This window comes from Emydura macquarii, unplaced genomic scaffold (assembly GCF_026122565.2).
Source record: "Emydura macquarii macquarii isolate MOO-44397 ecotype Brisbane River unplaced genomic scaffold, CSIRO-AGI_Emac_v2 contig_2473, whole genome shotgun sequence".
NCBI lineage: Eukaryota > Metazoa > Chordata > Testudines > Chelidae > Emydura > Emydura macquarii.
The window spans coordinates 9,547,591-9,569,635 of NW_027132610.1; the positions used below are offsets into that span (position 1 = coordinate 9,547,591).

At 41.3% G+C, this 22,045-nt stretch overlaps 1 protein-coding gene across 1 annotated transcript in view; it reads left to right on the forward strand.

Moving 5' to 3' along the window:
- MTUS2 (microtubule associated scaffold protein 2) overlaps nucleotides 1–22,045 on the forward strand; it is a 247,387-nt gene that overhangs the window by 151,704 nt on the left and 73,638 nt on the right. Inside the window, exons 5-6 of the mRNA XM_067562739.1 lie at nucleotides 9,731–9,832; nucleotides 16,904–17,115. Of these exons, the coding sequence (XP_067418840.1) occupies nucleotides 9,731–9,832; nucleotides 16,904–17,115 (314 nt within the window). The remainder of the gene's footprint in view (nucleotides 1–9,730; nucleotides 9,833–16,903; nucleotides 17,116–22,045) is intronic.

Here is a 22,045-nt window from a genome sequence, read left to right on the forward strand (position 1 = left end):
CTTTGTACCTCAGGTACAGTTTGAAGCAAATTATATCATTCAGTTTGGAAATGTAAATATTTTTAAATACACGCACATGCAAATAAATGTTCAAAAGTTAGCACCTAAATTGTACATACAGAACCCATCTTTGCACCCACTGACAGGTGCTTATGCATACAATTACCATACTGCAAACAGAAATGCCTATTTCCACATACAAATACAGGCTTAAAGAGAGCTACAGTACTTAAGCTGAAGCCTTTGGAGATGTGGTACAGAGATTTATTTTAAATAAATACAACAATGAACCGCACATGGCTTGGGTCCTGGCTGCCTCAGAGACCACCTCTTTCCACAAGATCTGTCGGTTAAGGTCAGCAGAATCCAATACACCCTCATGTCCGGGGGCTAGTGGTGAGATGTTCTCATTGGAAGGGCCTTGACTCATAAATCTTATCCCCCAGCTGGTCTGAGAGAAGCTATTTTTTTTACTTTTAGGATACAGTGCAAGGAACAGCTCTTTTCTCAAGAATTTGCCTGACAGCTTGCTGTTGTCTTTCCTGGTCTCCCTCAATCTCTTCCCTCTGAACATCAGCAGATCCACAGTGCTACATCTAGACTACTCTCCCTGCAGAAAGCAAGACCAGTGGTCGTCGTCATCATCATCATCATCTATATTAGCTTCTTAACCAACTTCAAATCTAAGTAGAAATTGCCCTCCTTGCTTTTAAAATTCTCCAAGGATTTGCTCCATCCTGCTCCTCTGAACTTGTATTCACTAGCTCCTCACCCACTCACTCTGCTCAACCAATCTCTCTCCTCTCTTTCCATGTTTCCCAGTTGGGGTCATTCTGTTGCTGTGCTGCTCCATCTGCTTAGAATTTCCTCTTCGCCTCTCCCCAAGTCACTGAGTTGCTTGTCAAATGTTATGTTAATAACCTTCCCATTCATATAAGCTGAAGGATGTCAACCCACTCCTATTTTCCTGCTTTGTTACTCATTGTTCTGTTCTTCCCTCGCTGCAGTATAAAATAAATTAATAAATAGCAATTTGCAGCTTTACTAGTTGTAGATTTCAGCCTTCATTGTTGTGCTCCAGCTTTGCACAGTACAGTACGTCGTTTTTCCCCTGCAGCCTGCTTTGGAGCTGCTGTCCACCACTCTGTAAAGAATCATTCCTTTATGCTCTCCCTTGCTGCAAAACATTCTTTGATGTTTTGTGACATGTATTGCCATCAGTTCCTGGATATAACTCTCATTGCTATCCGAAGTCATATATGCCCATACTACATACAAATAGATTGTGTTCATAGAATCATAGGAGATTAGGGTTGGAAGGGATCTCAGGGGGTCATCTAGTCCAACCCCCTGTTCAAAGCAGGACCAACTCCAGCTAAATCATCCCAGCCAGGGTTAAAAACCTCTTGTACTAGTGAGTTTGACCCTTTTCTTTTCCTAGTTGCTTCCTTTATTTAAACTGAGATTTAATTTTTGGATTTTTGCTGCCTGCCCCAGGTTTGAGGTTAACAGCCTGTACTAATTCCCCAGGAGCTTGTTGTTCAAGACTTTGTGAAAAACAAAGTAGTTTTTATACATCTCTCATCACCAGTGAAAACATTTCCTTTTATCAGTATCTGCCTGAGACTCATTTACTGAGTGTCCTGGCAAATGGTACATTTGTGCATCACATTTTTATTTGTAAATCACAGAAAACCCAAGGCCTTGTTGCTACGAAAAAAGTAATTCTTGAATCTGTGACTACTTAAATCATATCTTGTAAAATGAGCTCGTGTTTTGTCTCACAGCTCCCATCACAGGCAGCTTTCACTCAGTCATCAGTATTGAAATGGCAATATAAACCTGGTTTATGTCCTGCTCAGGAGTGACATACTGTATAGCAGGTGCCAGACCCAGAAAATTTATCTCGTCAGGCATTTCATTGTGAAATGTGTTAACCACAAATGTGACTCTTGGCCTCAACATCTCCAGTTTTCAAACATCCCAGAAAATATTAGAGATGTTCTGAATTGGTAGTGCTAGGAGGACTGTCCTCAGACCTATGGATTTAGGCCTTTACCATCCGGTGCTGAATGTTCAAGTAATTAGGATTTAGCAGAATTCCTCAAAATGGAGACACTCTGAAAGAAAGTTAGTTCTTCTCTTCATGTGCCATCCTACCATCTGTTTCAGTTTGTGTTAGGCTATGTCTTCACTAGAAAGGCTGCCAATGGTGTGGCTGTAATGCTTCAGTACAGATACTCACTACAGCAATGGGAGGGGTTCTCCTCTCACTGTGGTTATTTCATCTCTGCAAGAGGCAGTAGCTAGGTCAATGGAAGAATTCTTCCATCAAGCTAGTGTTGTCTACATCAAGAGCTAGGTAGACTTAACTACGTTACTCAAGGATGTGGATTTTTCACTGCTTTGAGCAACATAGCTGGGTCAACCTAACTTTTTAGTGTAGACCTGGTCTGAGTTTTGATTTCACAGAATTATTGATTCAAATTACCTACACTCAAGCTTCACAGAGTGTTTGTATTAGCAGCATAAAGTAGCTGAGTCCTCACTGCATTACTCAGGCTTTGAACCATAAACCCTGATGCACCAGCTAGCTTTGGTTTAAAGCACCATTTAACTTGAGCTAGAGATTTTGGTGTATGGAGGGGAGTTGGGTTAGGAGCAAAACTCCAGTTATACTCTGAGGTAACGCTGCAGTGAAGGCAAGCCCTTTGACCGAGTCGCATCCATGGTATCAGGTGAAAACAAAAAATCTATTAACATATGAGATTTTTACTTACCTATAACACTAAAAGCGATTCACCATGTCCTTCAAACTTTGTGAAAAAAACTCTAACAATAACCTCAGGCCGAAAGTATTCTTCCTCCCTGCCTCCCTTCGGAAATAAACAACAAAAGAATACATTATACTGGGTGTCCTGCTTCAGGTCTAACTGTGCCCCTGTCCTCTTTCTGGTCACTCTGAGTGCATCCCCTCATGCATCAACCTTCATGCCTTTTCCTAACCTGAGGCGGAATTCTGCAAGTCTCTCATTTTTCGATTGGGCCCGGGACTCCAGTACCATGTGTGTCAACCTTTCTTATCCAGCAAGTCTGCCTGAGTTTGGGCACCTGCACTTCTTCCTTTTGGGAATGGGTGAGCAGTGGTAATCAGTGATCAGACAGCTGTCTTAGATCAAAGGTATTGTTTGTTTTAACAGCAGAAACGAGCCATTGGAGAAAAAAATTTTTTTAAGACAACGAACAGTGTGTACAAACATGTCTATGTTACTTGAAGGTTTACCAACTCCAATGGTAACCTAGGCAGGCCTAACTTCTTCAGTGACCTCTAGAGGCCATGTTTCAGTCCAATGCCCCCAAACAACTCCTGCCCCTCTCTTAAGAGAGGCTCCCTTTTAACATTGCCAGAGTGGTTGTTGTTTTGTGTCTCAGGACCTTATCTCATCCTGATCAAAACCAGTTTTGTAGGGTGGCTGGAGATGGAGGCAAAAATCAACGCTAATAGTTCTGACATTGTCCCTTAACAAAGCTTAAGTGTTTGCTAAGGGGTGGCTATCTTGAATCATTTTTTCCTTCCTGCATATTTTTCCAGACAGACTCCTGTTGTATTAAACCAATATAGTCATACAGAAAACAATCCAATAACCAGGCCAACATACGGTACTAATAAGTTATTAGAGAGCAGCTCCAAATCTGTTACATAGGGCAACAGTTCTGTTCTGAGTTACAATATTGTTAATCTGGAATAATTTCATTGGAGTAACTTCAGATTTACATTAGTATAACAGAACAGAATTTGGCTCAGTTTCTGTGTGTGCTGTTACAGGAGTGCTGTATAAAAGAGAGGTGTCTGTCTGTATGTAAATGGTGGCACTAAAGAATATGCAGCATAGTTCCTGATATTGTAGAACTAATAAACTGCTTGTGCACTGCAAATGTCCTTTTACATGCAGCTCCTAAAATGCGAGGGAAGGGAAGGTGATGTATCAAAAAACAGGGTTTATAATGGGACCCTACTTGTAACTACATCTTTGGACAGTATGAAGTCTATGATAATCCCACAAGAATTTACCTGCAGGATTTTAATCCAAATATAAGATTACCAAACTCTACTGTCCTCTCCTCAGGTGCAATACACAGACTTGCATGAAGCATAATGGAATAGGGTCTCAGATTCAGTACTATCACTACCCACTGATAATTACAAAATGGTGGTTTTAAGTAGTACCAACTGTGGCTTTGTTTTCCTGTTTCAGATACCCTGCAGGGTACACAGTGTAGTGTAATTGTTTTCTTTGTCATTTCCCAGAAGACATATGAATGTAAACATGAAAGATGTGGATGTTTATAATGTGAACATTGTTTATCCTTTTCCAGAAACTATTTTTGTGTTCCCTTTGTTTTCATTGTATTTCCAATAGCTGTTATATACAGTCTGAATGCTACAATTTAAAAAATAAATTGCAAGTACTAAAAATAAAAAAGGCAAACAAATGAGAAAATGTATTTAAATGGTTGGTGTTTAGCTTTTGTTTTCACATTCTTCGTAACTGACACACTTAAAGAGCTTTTTATCATTGACTGAGCAGAATATTGTGTCTGAGACTGTCACACGGCAGGAAGAGCAGCATAACAATGTCTGCACATTACTGTGCTCGGTGATTTTTTCATTGTGTCTTGATCAGTGGAACTGGAGTTGGAGGAGTTGGAGTGGACCCTCTCTCTTATTGTTGGCCATCTCCTCTCACCATCCTTCTAACTGCAACAGGTCTCCTTTCATCAGTAGCAAGGCTTTGGTCCTTTGTCCCATCTAATGCCTGTACTGGACTAGTTTGGCACCCCTGGGATGGGACATTCCTGTATGCCAAGAATGCTAACAAGGGGGCAGATCTAGAAGAAACAGCCTTGTGTAGCAGTCTATTAGGTGTATTCACAGCTGACTCCACTTTACCAATACTTTGTGGCTCTGCTGTGGAGGAGTTGTGTTGGTCAAACTCCCACTTGCATGCAAAATCCTTGAATTCTTCTGAGGCAAACTGGGGACCATTTTGGTGAGTATAGTATCTGGAATACCATACCTCGCAAAGGGGCGTTTGGTTTGTCAGTCACTGACTTGCTTCTTGTATCAGGCAGGATATCAAACTCTCACACATTGGAACAGTAGTCCACTGTAATTAAGTACTGCTTTTTCATTTAAGGTAAATAAGTCTGTTCCCATCTTTCCCCATGGTCGGGTGGGCAGCTCATGTGGTAAGGGTCTCTTTCTGCTGGTGCCTCTGAGACGACTGGCAGGTGTCGCACTCTTCTGTCAAGGAGTGGAATTATGTATTCATTCCAGACCAGTAAACACAAACTCAAGCCCATCTAAGAACCTGCCAGTGCCCAGGTGTGAGCCATGTATTTTTTGCACAATATCCTTATGTAATGAGGCAGGAACAACAGCTTTCTGTCCTTGAAAGATGATTCCATCTTGCACACTCAACTCATCTTTAATTTGACAATAAAGTTTTGTTCCCACTTGTACTTGGCTTTTGTCTTCCGGCCACCCTGCTGGTATTGCTGTCTTGACTGCCTGTCATTGGATGTCCTTTTCCATAGCCTCTTTGATTTCCATCAGCTTTGCTGTTGAAACTGAGAGATTGAATCCATTAACATGCTGGACTTTGTCTTTATCCCATTCCCAAACTCACCACCATTGTACATATATCCTGCGAAAGGTGTCAACTAACACTACTAATTGTCCTGAATAATATCTGTTCTTCACCTGGTAGTGCTGGAGATGCATCAGCATGTGCTGCAACTCTTTGGAGTCCCAAGAAGGGGCTTTGCAATGACTTTGTGTAGGAGTTAGGGGCTTACTGCACTATTATTGGGTGGCTATACATATACTGATAGAATCTCTCCTCTCCAAATACAACACTCAGAAGCTCTTTCTTCATTGGGTGTACTCCTGTTCAGTTTCTGACAGGGCTCTCTCGGCATAAGCAACTGGCTTATGATGGGTTATACAAAAACTGCACCAGCATGGAAAAGGTTAAGGGGCTGCTTTGGGCTAAAGTGGATCCGCACCTGCAGATCATGCCAGAACTGGAGGAGGATTTAAAAGGAGGAAACTCCACTCTGATGGGGGCAACCCTGGGAAGGGAACAGGTTGTTGGGCTCCCCAGCTCCCAAGGAGAAGGCTGACTGGCAACAGAGCCTCTACCTCTGCAGGAAGGAGAACACGGATTCCCTGGGCTAAGAAGAGGGAAGAGATTGAAATTTGTACTAGAGACCCACTGGACTCTGGGGTGGAATGGGATATTGCCAGCACTCTCTGAAGTAAGAGAGGCCAGTATCCTGACTGAAGCTGCCTACAGGTTTTCTTTCTTTTCCTTTATGCTTTTATTTTAACCTAGTTTACTGGCAGACGGTTTTGTGGGATCCTGAGAAGGGAAGAAACATTTAAAAGACCTCAGTCAAAGGACTGAGCGCTGGCCTCACTAGACTCATGCAACCCGCAGTGCCCACAGGGGTGGGGGCAACTGTACTTGCACACTTGTGCTCCGCACATAACTCACGAAGGGGGTGCTTTTCTACAGAGAGATTTTATGTGCAAAACAGCTACACCCGGTCCTTTCTCTGATGAATTACACAGGAGTGTCAGTGGCTCTCCTGGCTGGTAGTTCTACAGGACAGGGGCATCTGTTATCATTTGTTTCAGTGTGTCAAATGCTTGCTGTGGGGACTTGTCCAGTCCCACTCAACATCCTGCCTTGTGAGCTGACATATGGGTTTTGCTGCTGCAGCCAATTGTGGACAGAACTTGGACAGAAAATGTATCATTCCTGTGAAGCACCGTACACATAAGAACAGCCATACTGTGACCCATGGTCCATCTAGCCCAGTATCCTGTCTTCCGACAGTGGCCAATGCCAGGTGCTTCAGAGGGAATGAACAGAACAGGTAATCATCAAGTGGTCCATCCCATTGGCCATTCCCAGCTTCTGGCAAACAGCAATCCCTGCCTGTCCTGGCTAATAGCCATTGATAGACCTATCCTTCATAAACTTATCTAGTTGCTTTTTTAACCCCATTATAGTCTTGGCCTTCACAACATCCTCTGGCAAGGAGTTCCACAGGTTGATTGTGCATTGTGTGAAGAAATACTTTCTTTTATTCATTTTTAACATGCTGCCTATTAATTTCATTTGGTGACCTCTAGTTTTTGTGTTATGAGAAGGAGTAAATAACACTTCCTTATTTACTTTCTCCACACCAGTCATGATTTTATAGACCTCTATCATGTCTCCCCTTAGTCGTCTCTTTTCCAAGCTGGTAAGTCCCAGTCTTATTAAACTCTCCTCAGATGGAAGTTTTCCCATATCCCTAATAATTTTAGTTGCCCTTTTCTGTTCCTTTTCCAATTCCGATATATCTTTTTTGAGATGGGGTGACCAGATCTGCACGCAGTATTCAAGATTTTGGGGTACCATGGATTATAAAGAGGCAATACGATGTTTTCTGTCTTATCATCTATACCTTTCCAGCTATTCCCAACCTTCTGTTAGCTCTTTTGACTGCCGCTGCACACTGAGTGGATGTTTTCAGAGAACTATCCACAATAATTCCAAGCTCTCTTTCTTGAGTGGCAACAGTTAATTTAGAGCCCATCATTTTATATGTATAGTTGGGATTATGTTTTACAATGTGCATTACTTTGCATTTATCAACATTGAATTTCATCTGCCATTTTGTTGCCCAGTCACCCAGTTTTGTGAGATCCCTTTGTAACTCCTCGCAGTCTACTTTGGACTTAACTACCTGGGGTAGTTTTGCATCATCTGCAAATTTTGCCACTTCACTGTTTACCCCTTTTTCCAGATCATTTATGAATATGTTGAATAGTACTGACCCCACTATTTACCTCCTTCCATTCTGAAAACTGACCATTTATTCTTACCTTTGTTTCCTATCTTTTAACCAATTACTGATCCAGGAGAGGACTTTCCATCTTATCCAGTGACCGCTTACTTTGTTTAAAAGCCTTTGGTGATGGACCTTGTCAAAGGCCTTTTAAAAATCTAAGTACCCTGTATCCACTGGATCTCCCTTGTCCACATCCACTGGAGCCAGCCATGTCTCTGCCTGCCTTGATCTTATTGGGAGCTGTTTTCAGTCCCTCTACTGTGAGCAGATGTCCAGTGTATGTCACCAGATGTGGTTTGAGTTGTTGTTTTTCTGGGTTGAGTTTAATGTTCTTTTCCCTGCATTGCTATAGAAAAGCTTGTCATTTTCTGTCATGGTCTCGTTCAGCTTCTGTATCATTGCTTCCTTCACCTACAGTGGAATACCATCTGCAGTTACTTTCACCCCAGGCAGTCCTATCAGCACTTGGGTGAGTTTTCTCTCGAACGCCTCTGGTGCAGGCCATATACCCAGCAGCATTTGCAGCTATCTGTAGCGACCAAATGGTGTTGCAGAGGTTGCCAGCATGCTGGACTCTTGATCCAGGCTTATGTACCAAAACCTGTTCCTCACATCACAGACCATAACAATTCTGGCTTTGGAAAGTTCTGGTAAGATGTCAACAATTGTGGGCTGTGGATAGTGGCATCTTTACAATGCCCGGTTCAATGGCTTTGGGTCTACGCAGATGCTTAATTTTCCTGATGGCTCCTTTACCACCACCATGCTACTCACCCAGGCCCTACTGGCCTCTACAGGTGCTATGATATCCCTGCTCTTCAGACTTTCAAACTCCAGTGGATTATGCTGTGCCACTGGAATTGTCCTTCATGGTAAGCACACGGGTTCCTCTATGGAGTCTACTTCTAGCTGCAGCTTTCCTTCGAGGCACGTGTCACCTTTGAAAACTGCCCCTCACGCTTTTAAAAGTGTCTTCATTGTCCATTGTCCCTTTTGCTTCTTCACTGCGCCCTCATCAGATCCAAGTTTTGTGTGGCTGTATTCTCCAAGAGGTCAGGGTCATTCCCCTCCCCCTTTGGTTTGGTCTCCAGTGAAAAAACCTGTGTTGCTCCACAGTTTCATTCTGCTTAAGCACATTCCATAGCATGGGATGTCAGAGCCCCTCTTATATTCTGATTAGAGGCTCTTTATTTCAAACCTCTCTTTGCATTTGAAATTTTTTTCCAGTAGTCTGGTCAATAACAGGGGAAACTTTAGTTTACACATGGTCTTGAGCTTTCAAGAGAGAGCTCCACGATGCATCAAGGTGCTCTGCTAGATGAGGAAGACAACAGTTTGCTCACCCTGACAGGACTCAGAAAGTAAATGCCTGTTGGTAAAAACAGGTGAATCATCTCAGAAATAACATGATGCTGTAAAACCAGAATAGACATTGTGTGTGCTTGAGTGAAGTGAACCATGTGCAGAAGACCAGAGATTTTGCATGGTGCATAAGGCCTTGTGCTGGCCCTCTTTAGTGTGGTGAATTTCACCCCCATTTGAATGTGCAGAGTTGGATATTTGCAGAGGCGCACAGTCAGTTAGGTGTCTAATTGGCCATGTGCTCATTTAAATGCCCAGTTCTCAAACGGCATCCTGATTTCTTCATGCATGCAATAGGCATTTGTGATTGTGCATGTGCAAATGCATTTGCAAAGCTTTCAATATCTGGCCCAAAAGTAATATTGAAAAAGTGGTTGTATTTTGCCATGCTGTTACACTTGTTTGAGTCATGCTTCTGTGTGATTGCAAATCAAGTAAAGATTGGGTTTCTTTTTTAAAGCAGGTTTGAAGAAAGAAGTACAAAAAGATCAAGATGCACATAAACCCACTGTGTCCTCGCCTAAGAGATTAGCAGTATCAGCCACCAAGCTCCATTCACCAGGTATTTATAAACCAAGAGCACTATTTTGAGGGAACATTTAAACTTGTTGAATTTGCAGCTATTGTTAATAGACAAAAATCTGAGACCCGCTATTGTTAAAAGAAGATCGATTGTCTCCACGTCTCATTAATCAGGCAGTGAGTGCAGGAGGCTTCATCATAGCAGTGCATGAAGTGAATGGTCTTATGTTCTCCCTGTTAGTAAAGTAAAACCATCTGTCTTCCAAAACAGAGTCATGGCTGTTTAAGGGTACAAAAATAATTTTAAATTTTTTGTTTTGTTTTTACTTTAAAAAAAAATACTGATTAAAAAAAACCTATGTACTACAATCACCAACAATAACCATACACCACTTGATATCTAAGATCACTTATGTGCAGAAGCATTACATTTCCTTGGTTATTTCTGTAGATAATTGGAAAACCGATGATCTTTAGAAATACCTTCAAACAACTATAGAGACACTGTCAACTTAAAAATTAATATTGTAAACAAACACGTTTCTTTACTAGTGTTACCCATAAAACCTTAGTCTTTACAACAAAAATCATTTTTTTAAAATCCAAAGTACTTCTCACTATTTATGCTCTTTGAGACAGACTTACACATGTATTTAGGCACCTAAAGAGGCAGATATGTGCTGTAAATCTGTCCCTTTGAGCCTGATCCAAACACGGTGGAAATCATGAGCCCTTTGACTTCAATGGACTTCGGATCAGACCATTTGAGTTTTCAGGTCAGACCTTTAAAATCACTGAAGTCAGTTTCACTTTAAGCTTCTCAGTGCTGCCATATTTGGAGTTCAAGGAGGAACATTTGTTTATTAATTTAGAGTTATAAAACAGAAAGAGCATCTGTCCATTCACTTTAATCACCACTGACATCGCTCAAAACACTCGCATCAAGATTCCCATCGTAAATAAATTGTAGCAATTCCATCGCATGTGTTCCCTACCTTCCTCTCCCCGCCCCCTCCCCGGCCAACAAAACCAAGCAAATGAAAGAGGGGGAGAGCTGGTTAAAAACAATAGTTTCTGTTAGAATTTTAAAAGAAACCGCAGGAACTTTTCTATTGGCTTTGTCAAGCTGCTTGGTTTTACAAAGGCCTAAATTTCCAAAAGTGACTAATAATTTTCAATGCCTTAATTTTTGAGACAGCTTAAAGGGCTCTGGTTTTCATAAAGGGCTGAGCACTTGCCCTCTGATGATTGGGCCCTCTTAGGGTGTCTCATGTTGGGCCCCCCAAAATTATGGCACCCTAAAATCATCAGCCACTTTTGAAAATTTGGGCCTAAGTCAAAATCTAAATGAAGTCTGAGCTTTTTCAGGGGCCCTTTGCTGCTTTTTTGCTTTTTTTCTTCTTTAAAAACAAACAAACAAAAACAATAAATAAAGACAAAGGAAAATTGTACTGCAAATAGAGTAGTTTTCTGTGACGGTATTCTGAAAACTTCCCAAATGATTCAAATTAGCTATTAGATAATTTTCTGTGGAAAATTGCTATTTATAGTATAACGATGTTATTTTCCTTCTATTATTGTTCTATTCAAATGCACCCTCCATCCCACACTGTTGTTTTTTGGCTGCCCGATTGCTGCCACAGAATGAGGAATTATCTGGTTTGTTTTACCAATGGATCTGACCTTCAGAATTTAGATCAGCATCTGGATCTAGATTTCCTCAAAGCTTATGTGAGGGTGTTTTAAGAATTCAACATTCCTGGACCTCCATCTAATCTATCGCTATAATCCTGATCCTGCAGTCTGATCTGTGGGGGTTTTGCACAGAGACAAGGGTCCACCCACATGAATGTGATTGCAGGATTAGAGCTCTTGTCTCTATTTCAGTTATTTCTAAGGTGCCTATCACTGTGGTAGCTGATGTTGTCAAATTTGCTTATTATCAGCCTTCTCAAAATTACTTCTTCACTTTCTTTATCTAAATACTGGAAAATGCAGATAAAAATTTATTTACTCATGTACCACATCTAAATCTTCATGACCTGTATTAAATATCGCTAGGTTTTTGTTACAGTATTTTATGTCAAACAGTTAATTAGAAAAATGTGCTAGGAATTTTGACACTATTAATGATTCCAGGATTTCTGAGTACAGTGACATCCTGCTTTTCCACAGCACTCTCTATTCTAATTGACAGGGGAAAACAGGATCAGGGCCAGCATCATTGGTGTATTTCCCAACCTGTGCAGAGCAACAGAACAAAAACATCAATGGGCAGAATAAGCTTAGTGAGCTGCTTTTCAAATCCAAATGAACTAAGAAGTTCAGATTTATCCCTGAGGAAAATATCACAGTTTAATTTACAAGGACAACTTTTGCCATTGACAAGGACAACTTAGAGATGCTCACTTCAAATGTTAGAAGATAGGGGAAATCTAGAACGGTATAAAACAATTTGATCATTTTTGTTAATTTAATCTTGACTGATTTCAAGGTGATTGTTTTTCCTCTCTATGTTTATGACTTTTGTTGCATCCATCACCATAGCATCTAAATAGTGAAATATTTTTGAATAAAAAAGACAGACAAACATTTATGGTTATTATTAAATAGTCATACTGTGGTAGCACCTAAAGACCCAGTCAGGAAGGAGGTCCATTATGTTAGGTGCTGTATAAATATGCAGGAAGATACTATTCGCTTCACTGAAGCCAGTCTAAATAGAGAAGACGAACAGTGGTGAGGGAAATGGCTACAAGCAAAGTGGTGAGTGTCATAGTTGAGCATGACTGAGAAGTGATTATCTATTTAACAGTCAGATGGTTTCTATAGCACCCATCATTGTAGCATTTAAATCAGGGGTGGGCAAAATATGGCCCTTGGGCCAGATCCGGCCTGTCTAACATTTCTGTCCAGCCCGCCATGCAGGGGCGAAGGCAGGCCCATCCAATCCATTGCTTCTGCTGCCAACACTCTGCTTACGCTACTCTAGAGCATCAGGCAGCTTTTGGCTGGTCAGTACCCGAACTTCCAGCTTCCAGTCACATGGCCGGAAGCAGGAAGTTCAGAAAGCAACCGGCCAAGAATCACTAAGCTGCCCAACAAGCTGCCCGACACTCCAGTTACCAAGATAACTGGAGCATTGGGCAGCTTAGCTTCTCGGCCAGTAGCTTCCCGAACTTCCTGCATTCGGTCACGTGACCAGAAGCCAGAAGTGGCCCACGCCCATGATGACCTACCAAAGTTCGTGGAGTGGCCTCTCTGCAAAAGTTATTGCCCAGCCCTAATTTAATTGTTACATCATAATGTACTCAATTGTGAAATGTTGCAAAATCTGGCCTTCTTTGCAGCCACACATGTTGTGACATGGTTAATCATGAATGCTGGTTTTCTGTAGCTGTCATTTAAGTCATTTGGAAATCTATGAACCTGATTGCACACTCAAATTGGTACGTAAGCATCTACAATATCTGAATCATACCTGCAAAGACTTGTGGGTCCCAAAATGTCAATGCTGGCCTGTTAAGCTATGGAATGTCATTGTTGTCTAGACTGGCTGTCCTACAAAAATGACAGATACTTTGTGTTGCCATATTGCCAGAAATGAGGTCAGTGAATTCCCTGAGAATTAAAGTTCATGAGGCTTTTGTGTTAAAATTCTGTTTGTTCTTCTTGAGAGTTGTGTGAAATGTAAGCTCACTCATTTGTAACATCAGTTCAGAGTTCTGCATCACTGTATGAGAGAGCAATTTATTTCTTTGTCATTGGGTTAGATTTGTCTTTTCAATGTAATATCTACAGAATTAGCTATTCTTTTCTGTCCCACTTAATGGTGAAGGATAGTTGAAGATGAATTTCCCATTTTTATTTTTACATTTTGAAGGGACTTGTAACCCTCCCCCCTTTTCAGCTTTGTCTCACAGACACAAGCACCCTTTTTAACTATCCCTTTCACTAATACACACCACTCTTCACCTTGCCCTTCCATCAACACATTCACAGTATGCACGTGCGCACACATGCACTCGTTTCTTTTCACCTTTGCTTTCCTCTAACACACACATACGCGCACACACATTTGGATACGGCATGGAGGCAAGTCTACCCTTTACAGGAGCACCTATAAACAAGGCATCTGACACTTTTCTTCTCTCCCTGATTCTGACTATAGTAGCCTGTAGGGCTAAGGGCAGGGATCAGTGGGTAGAGCAGAGGAAAGTTCAACCAATGAGAGCCAAGGAGAGATTTAAAGTAGATTAGTCTGTAGCGGATGAAATGTTCCAGCACGGTGTGCAGGAGGGAGTTAAAAATATAAACAGATCAGAGAAGAAGAGGGAAGTAAGACAGTGCCGTAATCCATGCAAGATGTTGCCCAGTAGAACACAACGTGTTTTATGAGGAAGCTTCGTAATAAAAATATGAAACCAGAGCAAATTCCCAAAGTAATGAAGCCAACACCAACTGACCATCACTTTTCCTTGTTTCTTCAGTGTGACTGAGTAATAACACCTAGGGAAATTATATATGCTAGTCAAATATTGTGGCAGGATTTGGAACATGACCATCCCTTATCGAGGGAGCATATAAAGTGGCTCCAGTATGACTGACAGTTCAGACAGAACAGCCATGCAGAGGCTAGGGAATATTAGGTCAACATACACACAATAAGGTCCTATCTACTCTATAACTATCAATGTGTCTCACAACCATTTACAACCCAGTGAAAAGCTGTAGTGTACACAGGACTTATCTTGGTCCCTGGAATTTCACTAAAGCCATGGACTGTCTAGAGTTTTAACATGTTTATTGGGACACAGAGGACTCCCATCCACTGTACAGTGCAAATTTTAACTGTTTTCTAACTGGGTTCCTGCCTTGGCTCTTTTATAGTTGCAGATAGGGTCTAAAAAATGGTGGGTACAGAAAATACCTATGCATATTAGAAAACAGTGAACCCCAGCTGCATTTTGTTTTCAGGGAGAGACAACTCAAACCCACAGCGGTCCAATATGTGGAATGGTGGTAGAAACGTTCTCTTGTGTAAAGTCTCTGGAGGGCAAACTATCCCCACCTCAGAAAAATGCATCAGTGTTTTCAAAAGGCTCAAAGTGGCCTGAACCCATTATGAATCAGTGGTGCTCCAACCCCCACCTGCAACTTGCTGGTTATGAGTTTTACCCAGGGCTGTTGTCGCTGTGGCTGACTCCCTTAGCAATTTCCATAGTAACAGCGTCAGGAAGGCTGCTAATGCTGCACAGGAATAGATGCTTCCAAAAAACAAAACAAAATGGGAAGCGATGGTAAAATTTAAGCACTATATTTTCAAGTTGATATTTTTTATAGAGAACTGCAAAATAATTCCTGTGTGTTGGCTTGTTACTCTAAGGATGAGTGGTGAGTCAGTCAGTCAATGGAGAGTTAATTATAACTTCTAGAGGTAGAAGAAAGCACGGAAGTTTTTAAGTTCTACCCTAAAAAGTAACTCTGTAAAAATAGCATATTGAGGGTTCTTTATTGCTTGTGTCTCAGTGATTCCAGAGCAGCTTTTCTAACCGCCAACCCTGCCAACTCATCCTCAGCACTGCCAATCAGATTGGTTTCTTTCTTCCTCCCACATCATCACCAGATGTAAAAGTTCTGCAGCTGAAAACAGGCTATCAGTGATGGCTATGCAATCCTGTCTTCTTTTTACTGCTTCCTCAGTGACACACGTGCAACTCCATTGTCCTCCGTTGGGTTGCACAACTGAAAGTGATTAGTCATGTAACTGGAATTTGTTAACATCTCTGTTGATGAGGCACAAAAATGAACAGAATCCAGCTTGCTCTCTCTTGGCTGCACTGGCTTTGGAGGGTTAACAGGAGCACAACCCTCTGGCAAAATACAATCAATTTTACCGCCCTTGGAGGTAGTGGGGGTGTCACTAAATGCTCGTTCAATTTAGAACAGCCCCAAAGCCGCTCTAAATTGCACCAGAGGCTGAATTGGCCGCCACCCCCCAATTCAGAGGAGGGGCAGAAAGGTGAAGTAAGGTTACCTTTAGTGCCCTTCCAGGTGCACCAAGCAATTCTATGGCATACCTGAGGTTTGGGCCCTCTCTCTGCATGCCTGTGCTTAGTCCACTGAATCTGTGTTTCCATTAATTCATTATTTTAAAAGCAGAATCTTTCTGTTCCTCCTCCCCCTTTTCCAGTCTCTAGCTACATGGACCCTGGATCAGAATTCAGAAAGCCCCTGTTCTGTGAGTTTGATCACCTGTGTGCCAGATAGCATAGCGTGTACTGTATTCAGAGAAGAAGACTTCCTTAAATCCATACTCACAAAACAGTTACACAACAAGTGAGCAAACATACCTGACAGTTACCTTAATTCTTGTTTAGCTTTTATATAAGGATATTACATTTGTCTGACAGAACATGCCTTTCCTGTTGAATCTATGCCCATCTTGGCTTGTATGAAACTGGAGGGGGTACAGAATACGAACAATGGGCACAAGTTTGTTAATGAGAGGAAGGCCGTTGGGCGCAGTCCTGCAGTGCACTGACATCTCCTGCAAGGTGCGGAAAGCCCTCCACTTCCATTGCATTAGTGGGTGCTCAAGGTTCTCACCACCACACAACAGACACTTAAGATATGCCTACACGGCAATTAAAATCCCATGGCTGGCCTGTGCCAGCTGTCTCAGGCTTGCCATGCTGGGGATAAGGGACTGTTTAATTGCCGTGTGGACATTCAGGTTCAGTCTGGAACCCAGGCTCTAGCATGCTGCAAAGGGGGAGGGTCCCAGAGCTTGGACTCCAGGCCGAGCCTGATCATCTATACCATAGTTAAACAGCCCCGTAGCATGAGCCCCACAAGCCGAGTCAGCTGGCATGGTGGCTAATTGCAGTGGAGACCTACCCTTAGCTCCTTGAAGGATCAAGCCCACGGGCATAAGTTGTGTTTTCATGTGTCAGCGCTTTTTACAAGTAAATTCACTGGAAAGCTTGAATACTGAATGCTGCCGACTATTTTTTTAATACAGTTCCAGGAACCTTAAAAGCATGAAAGCCTGTGTCCATACATATTCAGTAACTGATTATGGTCTTGGTTTTCTTATTTCAACTTGTAGGACACCCTAAACAAAGGTCAGCTGTTCCAAGGAATGGATTTCCCACCAAGGCAGATCTGCAGACTTGTGAGGCCGAACGGCAGTTCGTCCAGAAGCTGAAGGAAAAGTGTGACAAACAGTCCAGGCAATTCAGCTGTATTCAGGAGGATCTTAAAAGAGCCAGTCGTGGCTTCGACGTCTTCGTTATAACAACACAACATTTCTTTTGGAAAGTAAGTTCATCCTGTTAGAAAGCATATGTGGTGGTGTTTAATGATGAGTCTAATCATCTGCGTGAACTACTTATTACTCCAGCCTCATTCTAACTCTGCTTTTGGGAGCCAAGTGTATAATTTCATTGTAACGGTTGCTATGAGAAGGGTATTCTAATTAGATACCATGTAGCTGAGAATCAAAGATCGGTGCATTAAGATAGAGGAGAGTGCTGTAACTGATGCTTTTGTAATGAAGCTGGAGGGGGCTGTAGAACGGATTTAAGGTGAAACACATGCAGAAACTGAAGGTCCCAGACATCTGTAAGTTAGAGCTGGGGTGGACATCTTCACTGAAATTGTGACAGCTGCAACAAAGGTGGCAAATAGTCACGCACTTAATCTGTCAAAGGGTGGCAGAGGGAGGAAAAAAGACATTCCTGCTGTACCTGTGCACTTCCCATTCACAGTTTGGGTAATTCTGACTTGTCATCCAAATTATAGTGATCATTACTATAAACCTGCCAATTCCCTTAGAGATATGAAGAACAGTATCTCAGTATTTGCAGTATCCCTTATTGCAGGAACGGAAAATAATTAGAGCCATTATTCAGGGCGCTGGTGAGATCTCATCTGGAATAGTGTGTGCAGTTCTGGTCTCCTATGTTTAAGAAAGATGAATTCAAACTGGAACAGGTGCAGAGAAGGGCTACTAGGATGATCCGAGGAATGGAAAACCTGCCTTATGAGAGGAGACTCAAAGAGCTTGGCTTGTTTAGCCTAGCCAAAAGAAGGCTGAGGGAGATGTGATTGCTCTCTAGAAATACATCAGAGAGATAAATACCAGGGAAGAAGAAGAGGAGTTATTTAAGTTCAGCACCAGGGTGGACACAAGAACCAATGGATATAAACTGGCCATCAGGAAGATTAGACTTGAAATTAGATGAAGGTGTCTAACCATCAGGGGAGTGAAGTTCTGGAACAGCCTTCCAAGGGGAGCAGTGGGGGCAAGAAACCTAGCTGGCTTCAAGATTGAGCTTGATAAGTTTATGGAGGGGATGGTATGATGGGACAGCCTAATTTGGCAATTGACTGATCTTTGACTACTAGTGGTAAATACACCCAGTGGCCTGTGATGAGATGTTAGATGGGGTGGGTTCTGAGTTACTACAGAGAATTCTTTTGGTGTGTCTTGCCCACATGCTCAGGGTTTAGCTGATTGTCATATTTGGGGTTGGGAAGGAATTTTTCCCCAGGGCAGATTGGCGGAGGCCCTGACGGGTTTCATCTTTCTCTGTAGCATGGGGCACGGGTCACTTGCTGGTGGATTTTCTGTACCTTGAAGTCTTTAAATCATGATTTGAGGACTTCAGTAGCTCACTGTTAAGTTAGGGGTCTATTACAGGAGTGGGTGGGTGGGGTTCTGTGGCTTGCGTTGTGCAGGAGGTCAGACTAGATAATAATGATCCCTTCTGACCTCACAGTCTATGAGTCTAGAAGAGCATATATGTTTACTAAATCCAAGATTTCCCTTTACAAAAACCATATTGACTTTTCCTCAACAAATTGTGTTTTTCTATGTTTCTGATAATTCTGTTCTTTACTATGGTTTCAAGCAATTTGCTTGGTACTGAAGTTAGGCTTACCAGCCTGTAATTGCTAGTATCAACTCTGTATCCTTTTTTAAAAATTGGCATCACATTAGCTATCCTTAATCATCTAGAACAGAAGCTGATTTAAATGATAGGTTACATACCACAGTTAGTAGTTCTGCAATTTCACATTTGAGTTCCTTCAGAACTCTTGGGTGAATACCATCTGGTCCTGGTGACTTATTACTGTTTAATTTATCAATTTGTTCCAAAGCCTCCTCTATTGATACCTCAATCTGGGACAGTTCCTCAGATTTGTCACCTAAAAAGAATGGCTCATGTTTGGGAATCTCCCTCACATCCTCAGCATTGAAATTGTTTTGCCATTGAAAATGTATAGGGTAAAATTTTTGAAAGTGGCCAAGTGCTTTTGGCATATAGGCACCTGCAACTCATTAACTTTCAATGGGACTTGGGCTCTGAAGTCAGTTAGAAACTTTAGCAAATGTGACCCATAGTTTTTCTGTGCTTGGTTTTGTTCCAAGGTGAATTTTTGTTGTTAAAATGTTTGAGCAAAATCAGTTCTGCTGCTTTTGAGTCAGCAAATTGTGAAAACAAAACAAAACAATTTTCACATTAAATAAGTATATTGTCACTGGTTTTGTTGGTTTAAAAGAGGTCTACAGGCAATTTAGTTGAGGGTTGAGTCAAACTGGAATTTGGCAGGGGAATAGTCCTGATTAAGAAGAGAAAGATGGCCTTATTCATGAAGAATTTAGTTTTGATTTGTCCAAGCGATGAGTGTTTGAAAATTCCCTGCTCTCCATGCATAGTAATATCTTTCTAAGCTCACTGAGGGCCTGATTCAACACTCATTTAAGTCAGTGGGAATCTAAATGTGCTTGTAAGGCACAATGTGCTGTACACATGTAAAATGCTAACTTTTCTGCTGTGCTTCAGAGTTGCTCCCATCTGGTTCAGATAAATGTCCAGATTTGGGGGGAAACCCAGAATCTTATAGAAGATCCTCTACCCCTCTCCCTCCATTCCCAGCCAAAATGCTCTGTTGGGTTAGAGGAATATGCACATGATTGGGAGCCAGTTCCTGAGTTCCAATCTCAACTCTTTCATGAAAAAATCTTTCGTAGGGCTTGACTGTGCTACTCTTACTCAAATTGAGTAGTAGTCACTTTCGGGAGTAGTCCCATTGAGTTCAGTGGGACTAACTGTGCAATTGCTGCTATTAGGGCTAGGTGCTGCAGTTTGCACACAGCCCTGCCTCAGGGTCAGTGCAGAGATGCACCACCTCAGGGGCAGGAAGCACCAGGAAAAATCATGTGTGAAGAGGCACCCTACAAGTTTCCCGATGGGCTAGTCCTTTCCTACCGGACAGCAGTGAGGACAGGGCCATGGCCCCACCTTCTCTCTACCTTTGGGCAATTTGCTATCCGAAGGGATGTGCAATCTCTGCTTATAGTGATGGCTATTGTGATTAAGCATTTGTGCAGCCAAGCAAAGGGAGAAGTGAGGTTTCTTGCACACCTTCACGCTACCATTTGTGCAGATCTGGCCCTTACAGATCATCCCTCAGACAAAAACTATGGTTTATTTAATTAAAAGAGAAATAGGATATTGCCATGTAGATAAAAGCCGTACTGGAGTGTGTATGCCCACAGAGTCGGTATTTCCTAACTTTTACGTGACTAACCTTGCAACCTTAAAGTTACATGAACTTTTTTTTTCCATTTAATTTCTACTAATATGTCTTGACAGCCATTCTGAGAGAAATATCACTGTTCAATGATATGTCAGAACTAATGTTCCTTTCTCCTCCTCCCCTCAACAAACTTTTAAAAATACAAGAGTGTAAGATCTGTTGTAAAACTAGTAAGTACCAAGGAATTTGCAGCACATAGTACTTCTCATTATAAACTCATCAAATTGCAACTAAAACAGACTGCCATCTTGTGATCTAGAAGGATGAATAAGCAAATGTGGGGCTGACTCAGAGAGCAAAGGAAAATGAAAACAGTGGTTCTGACATAGGCAATTAGCCAGTTTTGAAGGGTAATGATTGCTATCCATGTGGACAGCTCTCTTTAAATTAATTATTAATTAGCAGATTAATTAGCTAAGACTGAATTTTGCCATCAGATATGTATGTGTAACTCCTATTGACTTCAGTGAGAGTTTCAGGCTTATATGAAACAGGATAGTTCCTGCTTAATATTTCATATTTGTAATGCTTAATTCTGTCCTTAGCTTACATGCTATGGAGGCCAGTTGTGATGGTATGTTATTATGTAAAGTAAAGAACCCGTCCACTAGGAACTGAGCTGAGACATCAAGTAATTTCATATAACGCAATATAAACAGTCATCTGTGGTTTTTTTGGTCACTACTGAACTCCGCCAGCTAGATTAGCCTGATAATCAGTGAAATTTCTGGCCCAGTTACAAGCCCTGTGTTAAATCCAAAGGATTTTCTTGTGTTGCAGGTTGCCTGTTTGAAGTGGCAATAGCACCATCTACAGGAGAATAGCCCCAAGTGATATGTTCTGGAAAGGAATTCCTTATTTAAATAAAAAGTAGACAAACTATATCTAAATATCTCTATCATATTTATATAGAGAGCTTTTTCTACTGAAAAATAGCACGGCCACACAACACCAGTGGATTTGGAAGTTGTGCGATAATGGCATCAACTCCTCTTCTGCCAGTTCCAACTTAGACGTAAGTTTGAAAAGCAGTGGAAATACCTTGTTAACAAACTCCTTATTCTTTGGGTAAATGAGGAGCTTTTGTAAGTAGGTACAGAGCTTTCCAACCTTTTTAAAATAAAATTGTTGCAATAAATTGCTCTTTATATAATTCTAGGGATGTTATTATTTGAAATTCCATTTCACTGAGGATTTTGAGATTTTGACATTTTTTTGCATTCCTATTAGGAACAAAATATGAACATTTTGAAATTGTCTGTGAAGAGAAATTCCAAGAAAAAAAATTTCGTTTCATTTCACTTATGACTTTTTAAAAATTGTATATTCTGTCATAATATATAATATAATACAAAATAAAATCTTTCTAAACAAAGCATCATTTTGAAAGGAAAAATCTAAATGTTTTGGAACTTTTCCCCCCTAATAAAATTTCAGGAAAATTGACATAATTTCATGAAGAATTTTGATTTCAACAGAACTATTTCTCTGACGGAAAATGGTTCCATCAAAGATTTTACAACCAGCTCTAATTATTATTATTTATTTATACATTTTCATAAATATTCATGGAGCTTTACAGAGCAAGTGTTATACCTAAGGAGGAATATGTGTGCATTTGCAGTATCCTAGGTGTTCCTTG